The sequence below is a fragment of the Nymphalis io genome, chromosome 9 (assembly GCF_905147045.1).
Source record: "Nymphalis io chromosome 9, ilAglIoxx1.1, whole genome shotgun sequence".
Lineage (NCBI taxonomy): Eukaryota > Metazoa > Arthropoda > Insecta > Lepidoptera > Nymphalidae > Nymphalis > Nymphalis io.
In genome coordinates this window covers 10917914-10931183 of record NC_065896.1, presented here as the reverse complement: position 1 = coordinate 10931183, position 13270 = coordinate 10917914, and the positions used below count along the sequence as shown (strand labels likewise).

At 31.4% G+C, this 13270-nt stretch overlaps 1 protein-coding gene and 1 pseudogene across 1 annotated transcript; both read left to right on the top strand.

Moving 5' to 3' along the window:
- Nucleotides 1–2796: 2796 nt before the first annotated feature.
- Nucleotides 2797–8374, top strand: LOC126770544 (cytochrome P450 9e2-like). Its single transcript, XM_050489989.1, has 11 exons — nt 2797–2915; nt 4598–4797; nt 5105–5268; nt 5534–5671; nt 5880–6082; nt 6168–6303; nt 6487–6588; nt 6830–7051; nt 7161–7261; nt 7377–7545; nt 8153–8374. The coding sequence occupies exons 2-11, from the start codon at nt 4598–4600 to the stop codon at nt 8317–8319; spliced, it is 1602 nt and encodes a 533-aa protein (XP_050345946.1). The 5' UTR covers nt 2797–2915; the 3' UTR covers nt 8320–8374.
- A 1352-nt stretch (nt 8375–9726) lies between these two features.
- Nucleotides 9727–12424, top strand: LOC126770909 (cytochrome P450 9e2-like; annotated as a pseudogene).
- Nucleotides 12425–13270: the final 846 nt, after the last annotated feature.

Below are 13270 nucleotides of genomic sequence, written 5' to 3'. Positions count from 1 at the left end.
AGTGTACCACTACCAAGCGATTTCAGAAAATTGTTAATTGGTTTTTGGTAAATAAAGATTTTTATTTTTATATATATATTTTTTGATAATCAGTAGAGTTATTCTATAAGAAAAAACTTGCGGTAGAACGCGATCGCGAAATGTCAAAAAGTTAAAGGTGACACCAAAGGTGACAAAGTTAAAGGTGTACCATAATAATTATAAATATAACATTTAAAGGATATACACATTATTTCACTAGTAAGATAAAAAAATAGTTTAGAATAATATTGCAGTTATGCTTTTTCACATAAATGAAAGCCTTAAACTCTTATCCTCCGAAATGTTTAGTACACAAATTAAAAGTGTAGTGCATAATAAATCTAAAAATAGTTGAGTAACAATTTTTGTTATTTTCAAAACTACCTAAGTTAAGATACATATAACTAACAAATTAAGGAATTATTATATTAAAAAAGCCGAGATGACCTGGTGGTTAGAACGCGTGAATCTTAACCGATGAACGTGGGTTCAAACCCGGGCAAGCACCTTTGAATTTTCATGTGCTTAATTTCTGTTTATGAATTATAAACAGTTATCTCGTGCTTTTCGGTGAAGGAAAACATCGTGAGGAAATCTGCATGTGTCTAATTTCATCGAAATTCTGCCACATGTGTATTCCACCAAACCATTGGAGCAGCGTGGTGGAATAAGCTCCAAACCTTCTCCTCAAAAAGGGAAAGGAGGCCTTAGCCTAGCAGCGGGACATTTACAGGCTGTTACTGTATATAAAAGTAAATACGCCGCAAAATACCAAATACTAAAGAAATACCCGAATATTGAGCAGGCGCATAGTCGTGTTACAAATGACTGTTTAACCACATATGAGTATTCATCCATTAGCGAAGACAGACAGTCAGATGACATACAAATAAATGAGTCATAAATTGTAAATAGACTTCAAAATATTTCCTTATCAAGTAATGCAAATTTTTTTTTTATCAATTAATGCAATTAATGCAAATCATTCAATGTGCAAAAAGTTTTGTCTATATGATAGATAATGGGAGATAATAATGTTTGTATATTATGAATTTTTATTGCATTACAATGTCGTATATGTACGTTGTTTGCCATCATATATATATAAATAAAAAAATAAAATTTTTCGTTAGATAATTCATATTATGCTACGAAAAACCAATATACATTATGTAGAAGAAAAGTACTTAACGCAATTGAAAGCTATTAAAACTCAATAGCAAAGTAAGTTCTTTATCAAAAATAATTTTATCATTAATTCTTAAGGACTAAGTTTTTCAAATCCTGTTCTTCATCCGGTTATAAATGCATATGTTTTTGCATTGATTTAATAGTCATTATAAAAAGATAATTTTTGTTATTTCGTTTTTTTTTCGTTTTCGTGCAAAAACTTTAACCCGATTGATGTAAACTTATGCTCATACTGAGAGAAAAAACTCGCTACAATCTAGGTACCTATATATATATAGAAACTAATCACTGTGATGTTTAAAAGAAAATATAAAAAATAAACGTTAAGTTACCTGTTATATTGTATTAAAAATATAATGTGCAATTTAGAGAATTCTCTGCAAATAAAAATTTGGGCCAGTACTTTTGGAAATATTACGACATGATAATGACGACAAAAAAATCTAATTAGCACTGTGGCGGAAAGATCATGTGACACGAATAATTTTATAATAATTGTGTACGTAATTATTCAAAAAATATCACGGGATATATCTTAATTTTATCTATGCGATGTCAGATTGTATTGCTAGTAGTCTTATTATTGTAAATCAATATATCCTATGTTTTTTATGAATGATAATTAAAATTGAGTGTAAAAAATTGCTTATTTTCGACATGGTAGCCCTTGTGACGGTTCCTCGAAAAGGTTTAAAAACGGTTACAGAATCGTTTCAACAAAATGCATCCGCTGGGTCTTCTCTGACGTGCTCCATCCGTAGTTGGATTGTGCTAGCATCACGAGATATTGCGAACCATCATGCCATATATTTTTTCATACAGTCTACATACTACTAAAATAGTCGTTTGTACGGGTATCTGAATAAATCTTACCTTTTTATTGAACCTTATTCTAGGAGTAGTATAATATTATCCAACACATTAAGGTATGATCTCTCTATCTAGCCGTTTATTTTGCCTCAATTAAAAATAAGACCTTTTTTCTGCTATAATTTGATCGCCTTCACGTCTTAACTACTTGACCGACCGAATGGCCCCCTATTTGTATAAATTGTTAAAAAACTACTTTGGTACCGTAAACACGAGTTGACTTTATGATTGATGTTTTTAGTTTTTTGCTTCTGATAATATAATTTTTTGTATTATGCGTGGTTGTAGTATGTGTTGTTGATTATGGAGATGCATGATCAGTGATATAGGTAGAAATAATACAACGAAACATAAGATATTGTTTAAATTATATAACGAATGCTTAAAATATTATTCACAAACTATATATTTTAGGGCTTTACAATTATGCAAATCTCATAAGCATATAATAAAAAACATATAAAATGTAATAAAAAATCGTATAAAAATTTTGTTAAAATTAATATAGATGATACTTTTTATATTTGAAATAAGTCATGGCGACTTTTGTTCTAATAACAATCATTACAGAAGTTATAATAAAAAGAATACATGAGTTTCATTGAATTAAAAAAAAAAAATACAAATACTTATACGTGTATTATAATCATTATATATATAGCGTTCTTTGTGATAAATGATATTATAATCTTCACCAGTGATTATATGATATAGAAACGTGCTAAAATTACATTTATTATCTTAAGTTCCTCGTGCGAACAGCACGTGAAATTTGTTTTACAATTTTTGCGACTTTATTTGTAGTGTCTTTTAGGTGTACTGCGTAGTTGAATGTAAGTAGATCTTAAAAAAGTAAAAAAAGACTACGTGTCTTGTTATTGTAGTCCAAATATTATGATTCAATGTTCACATAATTGGAAATTACATACCCAGGTGATTTCACTGTATGTATTTTCTTACTTTAGGCTTGTATTATTTAAATAATAAAAAATGGTTTTGTGTAACTATGCCGATAATGCATCGCTACGAAAGCAGTGTCAAAAGGATTATTAATAATTTTGGTCTTTTAATGTAAAAAATTATCGTGTCCATCAAATATATGATAGTCATGTCCTACAAAAATAATATTAGGTCCTTACATATGAAATAAGCGTTTAGTCGTACTGACCAATTTGATCTGAAATATCTCCTCTTTGGTTAAGAACTCCAAATTCAAATTACGTTTTTGGTTTCAACGTTTTCGTTCTGGAAATTACGACCTTCAGAACCAACCCCGTGGACGGCTGGAGACCAAAGTGGAAAATGGAGAATTATCGGGGTAAGTGATAAAACTGTATTAATCCACTTGAAGCAAATCGGGAAAGTAAAAAAACTTGAACGATGGGTATCTCATGAATTGAGTGAATCGAACTTGCAAACACGCGTCGACTGCTGTGTTGCTTTGCTCAACCGACGCAATAATGGAGGTATTTTCAATCGAATCATTACTTGTGATGAATGGGTTCCTTCAAACGAGGCGTGAAGAGGCATCTTGCGGGCCGGCAAGGCGGTGACGGCTAGTACAGAACATTCTTCCCGACTGTACTGGCCGTACTCCCGGTTGTGCTCAACCGTCACAATAATGAAGGGATTTTAAATCGAATCATTACTTGTGATGAAAAGTGGATACTGTACAATAATCGGAAGCGCTCGTCGCAATAGCTGAATCCTGGAGACCCAGCCAAATCCTGCCGAATCTAAACGAAAATTGACTCTGAAAAAGTTACTTGTGAGTGTTTGGTGGACGAGCACCGGTGTCGTACACTACAGCTTTCTAAAATCTTGCCAAACGATTACGGCAGACATCTATTGTCAGCAACTGCAATCCATGAATGAAACTAGCTGCTAAGCAACCGAGATTGGTCAAACGATTACGGCAGACATCTATTGTCAGCAACTGCAAACCATGAATGAAACTAGCTGCTAAGCAACCGAGATTGGTCAATCGCTCTAGGCCACTGCTGCTCAACAAACAACCACTAAGTTAGATGAGCGCCAATTGGAATATCTGCGACATCCACCGTGCTCCCCGGACCTTGCTCCTACAGATTACCATTTTTTCCGGAATTTGGACAACTTCTTACAAAGAAAAAAATTCAAGTCCGATGCGGCAGTCTAAACCGCCTTCAAAGAGTTTATTGATTTTCGCCCCCATGGTTTTTTAGTAAAGAGATCAATGAACTACCTATGAGATGGCAAAAGTGCATAGATAACAACGGTGCATATTCTGATTAATTAAATATGTTTTACAAAAAATATATTGACTTTATATTCCTCCCGTACAAAACGCCAATTTCATATGTAAGGACCTAATATTTTCGTATTGTGTTTGGGCAAAAAATATGTAAAATATAAACGATAGACTTGGTAATCTTGTATATACACAAACAACATTTTTTTTTTAAATAGATTCATTTAAATATATGGACTATATATTATACCAGTTAAAATATTTCGATGTTTATTTGATTACCAGATGATCTTACTAATATGGACCGTCGTGCTGGTCATGGTGCTGACACTGTTTTTCCGTCAGACATATTCCAAGTTTAGTAAACATGGTGTCAAGAACTTGAAGATTGTCCCTTTTTTCGGCAATATGTTGAAAGTATTTTTACGCAAAGAACATTTCGTTGTTGAAATGGAGAAAATGTACAAACAATTTCCAAATGAAAGGTAAACGTATTTATGATTTAATATTAAGAAGTCATTAATTTAAATTTTCAACATAAATAGAGGAATATTTTGATTGCGAGATAATTAAATCCTTTTTTATGCAGTTAGCGGTGTTTTATAAAACTGCTGGATAAAACATTAAACAGACATAACACTTCCCTAATTTGTTGTTGGGGATACTTTTCGCGTTAAAATGGGTGCTTGTAGCAATTCATAGTCTAAGGCATGTGCTTAACGAAAAGTTCCGTAGTCGGCTCTTACGCCACTAAAGAATTGTAAAAAAGTAAAGAACATGTTTTTTCAACAGATTTGTAGGAAGATACGAGTTTATCAAGCCGATGATTGTACTTCAAGATCTTGAACTAATAAAAAATATTACTATAAAAGATTTCGAACATTTTCTTGATCATCGAGGTTTTACTGACGATTCAGTTGAGCCACTGTTCGCAAGAAATTTGTTCTCATTAAAAGGTAAACGCATTTTGTACTACATGCAATTAATATCTCTTAATTAATAGAAATATCACATTATTGACCATGACTAACACCACCATTTTCAAAATTTTTGCTTACAAGTCAACTCAAGGATTTTTAACACATTGTAATATATCTTTGGAGATACAGAGAAATAGAGAGAGAGAGAAAAAAAATGTACTTATAATCAGAATAAAAATATTGTAGATTTTATATTTACATCATAAATAATAAACCCAATCGTTTGTTAAATTATTTACAGGACAGGAATGGAAAGATATGCGTTCAACTCTGAGCCCAGCGTTCACGAGCTCTAAAATAAAATTGATGGTACCTTTCATGGAGGAAGTGGGCGAGCAAATGATACGAGCGATAAAGAAAAAACTTAAGGAATCAGAAAGTACGTTAGTTATTAAAATATACTCAAATTGTAATATTATATTTATAAGTATGAAATAATGAATACTATCAGCTCTCGTAAGTCAAAATCGTAATGAAGCTTATAATGTTGTTCTACGGTCGTACTCACTCTGGTCGGTCAGATTACCGTCACAATGGATTAAAATAGTGTCAGTTAATGTATGTTTGCGTAATTAATTATCTTTTAGATGGATGTATTGAGGTAGATGTCAAGGACCTAACATCACGTTTCGCGAACGACGTAATCGCTTCCTGCGCATTTGGTCTGAAAGTAAATTCCCACACTGACGAAGAAAACCAATTTTATGAAATGGGAAAGACAGCTTCTACGTTTAAATTTCGACAAATGTTGCTCTTCTTTGTTATATCTGCTTTTCCGGGTCTTGCAAATGTAAGAATTTATTTTTCAGTTATAGAATATAACATAAGTAAATATATTTACAAAATATAAAATTATTATAAATATTTCGTTCCAGATATTAAAATTGAAATTATTCTCAAATGAAACTAAGAGGTTCTTTATAGACCTAGTAATGGGCACAATGAAAGACAGAGAAGTTCGTAACATAATCAGACCTGACATGATTCATCTACTCATGGAGGCTAAAAAAGGTATTGCAAATAATTCTGAGAAAATAGCTTAACAGTATGAATTTAAGAATAAAATAAACTTTGACAGACAACATTAAGCTGAATTAAGTTTACATCATATTGCTTAACAGCTTATCCTCGTAATGGAGTCATTAAACTAGAAAAATAGTACATTTTTTTATAAGTTTTAATATATACTAACAGGTCAACTATCACACGATGAAAAAAACGGTAGTAACAACGAACAAGATACCGGCTTTGCTACTGTAGAAGAATCGTCAGTTGGGAAAAAAACCATCAATAAAGGTTTGTGGATTGTACTAGTTTAAAATCTCTATTATTTTTTCATTGTTAGCTCATACATATATTTGTAGGACAATGAGACGAAAATGTTTTACATAAATTTTTAGTAAAGTTATTGTGACAGTAGGGAAAAGAATCTCAGTGCTTAAATCAAACATTCAAACTGCATCTAGATATATCTTAAAGAAGAAGATTTACATAAAACATTGTTGGTCTGTTACAATCCTTTTTTTTTATTCGCTAGTTTGGTCCGACACCGATCTCATCGCTCAAGCTGTGTTATTTTTCATTGCTGGCTTTGAAACAATATCAATCGCAATGTCCTTTACTCTTCATGAGCTGGCAGTTCATCCTGAGATCCAGGAGCGCCTGGCAAAAGAGATCAAGGACTATGATGCTAAAAATGGTGGTAAGCTGAACTTCAGTTCCATCCAGAACATGGCGTACTTAGACATGGTAACGTCTGGTAAGTAACTTTTTTTTTAAATACAGTTTTAAATATTGACTTAAAATATACCTTTTGATAGTCTTAAAGTAAAATGAACAAATAAAAGAAGTTTTTTAACTTTTCGCAGAAGCACTTAGACTATGGCCACCAGTTTTAGCTCTGGACCGAATTTGTGTTAAAGACTATAATATGGGAAAACCTAACCCTTCAGCGACCAAGGATTATTTTGTAAGAATGACACACTCAAACACACATACACAGCACAAGCTAATGCTATTTATTTTTCTTAATAATTTTAAGATATTTAAGTTATTGCATTTATATAACAAACTCTTATCAACAGATGCGTAAAGGAGAAATCCTTTCAATACCGGTTTGGAGTATTCATCGTGATCCTAAAATATTTTCGAACCCAAACAAGTTTGACCCTGAACGATTCTCCGAAGACAACAAGCACAATATTAATCCCATGACGTACATGCCTTTTGGTGTTGGTCCACGAAACTGTATAGGCAAGTATTTTAGTCTTCATTTAAACCATATATCAAAAATCATTAACAAACAAGCCGTATCTTACGTTCCAAGATTATTTTCATAGATGGCAAAACAATGTGTTAGTATTTATTACTTTTTTAAATTTACGAATAAAGTTTAATTGTATCATAATATAGTTGATGTAATGTGATTAGTTAAAAGTAAAATGTACAATCTACATTGCTAAAGCTATTAAATATAACATTTTAATTAACGATTCACAAGTTTTTGATATAAAATAATGCACTTTCGGTTACTATTCACGCTAGTTTTCTTTAAAATTATTTCACTGATTGTGTTATAAAACTTTGGAACAAGCGTCCTGTAGACATCAGAAAGACCTATTTATTATTATCCGCTTCGTGTGTGTAATTTATTTTATTGAAATATTATTGTTTACTTTTAGTATAACCTTCATCTATTTCTGATTAACCTAAACAAAAAGAGAACTTTTGTACTAATTTACTATTTGGTCAATAAAGTTTTTTAAATAAAAAATAAATAAACACAGATGAATTTAATTTGCAAATTAATTTCATAAGACGCTGTAATTCTAATTTTAATCATTTATTGCTTACTGTCTAGGTTCAAGATTTGCTCTTTGCGAGCTAAAGGTGTTGCTGTACCAAATTCTGCTTCATACAGAAGTATTAGTATCGGAAAAAACTCGAATTCCTGTTAAACTGGCACCCGAGTCATTTAATCCTCGAATTGATGGCGGTCATTGGTTAAAATTCAAGGCTCGTAAATAAGTGCAATATTAATGTTAATGTATTTTTTTGAAAAATAAAAGTTAATTATTTGAAAGTGTTTTTCATTTGATTCATTTTTCTGTGCCTTTAGCTGTTAGGCATACATATCTAAACATGGTTTTGTACATATATTAGATCATTAATCTATTTATTATATCTAGCTTACGCTTTTCAGATTCATTACTATTATGAAGCTGAAGAGTTCGTTTGTATGAACAGCCCGGTCAATCACGGGATCTACATATTTGAAAAAATATATTTTCATTAAAGAGCCCATTGCAATGCTATAGACTTTTTATTATCACTCAATAACTCAGGGGAATATAGAAGTAAAGCTTAACGCGAGTGAAACCGCGCAGAGCTACAAATTACTAGTTGTAATTTTATAACATAATAAAATTAAGTTATTGAAAATTAATGAATTATATTTATTTATTATTTATAAAACATTAGCTTTACCTACTATCATTTTTATCATATACCATATTTATCAGATATCGATTCCCAAAGATTTATCTCATTTACGAATCAAAAGCAGAAACAGATACCTAAACAATTGAATTCTTGAATAATCTGATGCGGTATCATCTTTTCACAAAGTACGAGACTCAAGTTTGTATAAATATGTATCTACTACAAATACCAGTTGATTGCAGTTTCCACGAAGACATTTGAAAGGAAATCGCTGACATGAGCGGATTAGTCTAAAATACCAACGCAACGCAATGTTGTTTATCAAAATATATATATAAGTATATATATATATATATCAAAATATATATATATATATATATATATATTTTGATGAGTATAGTTTTTTTTATTTTATAGAATAGGTAGGTGAAGGAGCATATAGGCAACCTAATGGTAAGTGGTCACTAACGCCGATTCGCTACCAATCTTGGGAACTAAGATGTTATGTCCCTTGTGCCTGTAATTACACTGACTCACTCACCCTTCAAACCGGAACACAACAATACCAAGTACTGCTATTTTGCGGTAGAATATCTGATGAGTGGGTAGTATCTACCCAGACGAGCTTTCACAAAACCCTACCACCAGTAAAAAATAGTAGGCATTGTCCTTAAGCCGCTTAATACAAGTTGTTTGTCGCTTGCCAAATTGACGATTAGCGGGACCTACCTCACCTAATTGAAAGGATTGAGCAGAGCTTGAACGTAAACAATATCAAAGGCTGCTCAATCGATGTCCCAACGCTGACGTTTTTCAGGCTTGACTGACGAGTATTACTGGTTTAGGATTAAAACATGTCAACATTATATAAATATTGTTTTTAAACGTACAATGTATAGTTATGTAGATTTCGTATGGACATATCATAGACAGATTGCAGCATCATCAACTACTATTGTACTGTAATTTGTTGTATATTGTTAGGCTACAGTGATGGCGCTGGTGGCGGGGCGTCATATATATTACAGAAACTGGATACAGACTGACCAGAGTACGAATTATATCCCACGAATAATTACTAGTGATGGAATACAGTTTTGAATGGTTTATAATTGACAAAGTAAAATTTTATGACCTACACTACGAGCTAGCAAAAATTTAACTCAGAAATTAATAACTTTCATACCTTCTACATTTGAAACTAAAAGTAACATTGTTTTCAAAATCAACTACAAATTACTTTAATGAATTGGTGCTCGGTACGATGAGAGACAGAGAAACACGTAATATCATCAGACCTGATATTATCCATCTACTAATGGAAGCTAAGAAAGGTGAGATAAACGTTTTAAAATAATGAACACAACTGAGGTGCACCATTAACATATTAAAGAAATAATGCCGACAATTGTTAATAGGACAATTAGTGCATGATTATAAAGAAGAAAATGCGAATCAAAAAGATACTGGTTTTGCCACCGTCGAGGAATCGTTTGTTGCCAAGAAAACGAATAACAGAGGTTGGTATTTAACATTTATTAAGAGCTTACTATAATTTTTATTAGTAATAAGTGAACTAAATTGCTTAAAATTGAGCAATATTTAATTTTTTTGTATTGATATTTATAAGCTACTTTTTAATTAGTGTGGTCCGACATCGATCTCGTCGCTCAAGCAGTACTATTCTTCATCGCTGGTTTCGACACGATATCAACTGTGATGTCGTTCGCACTACACGATCTAGCCGTTCATCCTGAAATCAGGAACGTCTGGTGCATTAGATTAAGAATCATAATTTAAAAAATGGTGGAAAGCTGGACTTTACATCAATCTAGAGATTGACGTATTTAGACATGGTGACGTCAGGTAAATTTAAATGTTTATATATATATATATATATATATATATATTTATGTTCTCCCTTCGCAAATATGACCATGTTTATGATCCTAGACACTGTCCCCAGAACTTGCATATTGGTTATATTCTGTTTTTTTTTATATAACGAGATCTTCACTGTTCACTCAATTAAACTAATTAATAGTTGGCACTTGTAAATATAAAACAATCTGAATCGCTTTATATATCTCAAATCGCCTCTAAAAATTATTATTCAATCAAAACTGGAAACAACGACATATGCTTATTATATAAATAAATAATAATCTATGAATGCTTTTTATTTTATTACTATATAATAGTCGTATATATTTTATATTAATGTTATAATATAGTCATTTAAGTAAAATATTAGTTTATACATATTTATACGTACGTCTATGACTTATATGGCCCAGGTTCTATTTAAAAATCTTCTTGTAGGCTGCCCCATATAATACACTATAATCGTACTAAGAGATGTTTACTTGCGGTGTATAATAATGATAGACAATAGTTTTCTATGAACGCTTTTGCAGAAGTACTCCGACTAAGGCCCCCTGGTTATGCTTTAGATAGAATTTGCGTAAAAGACTATAACATGGGAAAACCAAACAGTGATGCTACAGAAGACTTTATCGTGAGTTTTTATACAATATATAATAAACAAAAGATATACATATAGTATTGGTAATATAAATAAAACCTTGAGCGTTTTTTTTTCTGTTATCAGGTAAGAAAAGGTGAATTAATTGCAATACCATTTTGGTGTTTCCATCACGATCCAAAACTTTTTCCTGATCCAATGAAGTTTTACCCCGAACGTTTTTCAGAAGAAAATAAACATAATATCAATCCTGCAGCCTACATGCCTTTCGGTCTTGGACCAAGAAACTGGTAAGTAATGTTTTGTAACTAAATTTTATATAAATATATATATAAATTTATCTGTTTTAGTTATTGCCAAATTAAATATCACCTGAACCATTAGGTCTAAGAAAATATTAAAACCATTTAATATTGTTATTATTTCATTAATTTCAGCTTCAAGATTCGCCCTGTGTGAGCTGAAAGTCCTTCTATACCAAATTATGCTCCATATAGAAATTTCTCCATCGGTCAAAATATGTCTACCTGCAAAGCTATCAACCGAATCATTTAACCCTCGACATGTGGGCGGGCATTGGTTACAATTTAAAATTCGTAATTAAATACGTCAACCATAATAAATAATAATGCTTATTAACCACCTATATTGTCCATACCATAAAATTCGTGGTAACTAAATGTGGTCGAATAAAGATTACCTACATGATACAACAGTATTTATTGGTAGAATGACAAGGATGAGAACCGAAGAACAAGCTACTGCGTCTTTTCAAACCACATCAAAGAGAGTCGAAATAAAATTACTACAGGAAATGTAAACAAACAAGACCCAAGAAGATGAACAAAAGAAAGATTTTTGCATAGCTTACAGTTTTTTTTATAATGACATTTCTAAAGTGTGCTATTCTTGTGAAAATTAACAATATTATAGGAATAAAGTTTTATTTATTTTTTTAATTTTCTACAGAGGTATGTAGACGTTACCAGGGATATCGTTCTTAAGGCGTATATAAGGCATATATAATATATATTTCCATATATCATCCTTTTTTGACGTTTTACATGTAAAATCAATGTTTATTCTACCCCATGACGTTCACAAGTTTAAGACTCAAAAAGTTTGCTCGCAGTAGTTTTGTTGCAAGTTAAATTGCTTTCACGAGTGTATGCGAGCAGGCTCGACCCTTTCGAGCTCAAAAACTGAGCAAGTTTATGCCCTGCACTTAGCCGGTTGTGCGCCATCCCTTACCATGCGTTAATCTTTTTACATATCTACGGTCCGAGTAATTTTATTTAGAAGTTTATTTTGGGTTTTTAGTAGTAACAGCCTGTACATGTCCCACTGCTGGGCTAAGGCCTCCTCTCCCTATTTGAGGAGAAGGTTTGGAGCTTATTCCACCACGCTGCTCCAATGCGGGTTGGTTTTTATATAATATATATTATTATTATAGGGTATATCTTTAATTATTTATATGAAACTATTTACAGTCATTTTTATAATATATAAATTAAAAAAAAAAAAAACAATATACATGTTACAAATTTATAGCAAAAACACGCCGTCTAAAAGATTGTACAATTGTACATTTTGGGGTACAAATTAGAAATTATTTAATTTTCTTATCAGAAGAGTGTTTAAATTTTACACTGCATAGTTTGAAAGATATTAAGGACATATGAAAGTATCATTCTGGCCCCTTTATCTCTGAAGTCATAAGTTCTGAAAAAAAAAATGATTTAGGATTCTAAAAAAAAATGGTCTAGGAAATATTGTTAATTCGTTCAAAAAATTAACGATAATCCTAAATCTTCAAATAAACAGGAAACGAATAAAAATCTACAATATAATTATAATACTTAATGACAACGAGGAACAGCAAGATCGTTATTATTACAAATGTGCATAAAGCGTTAGGTTACTCAATTTTATTATGATATAATATAATTGTTATGAAATTGCTTACATTTTTTCCATCGTAATATCCACAATTTACTACAATAATCTTCTTGTTTTTTTTTTATTTAACATCGTTAGTGCGAAATCTTTATT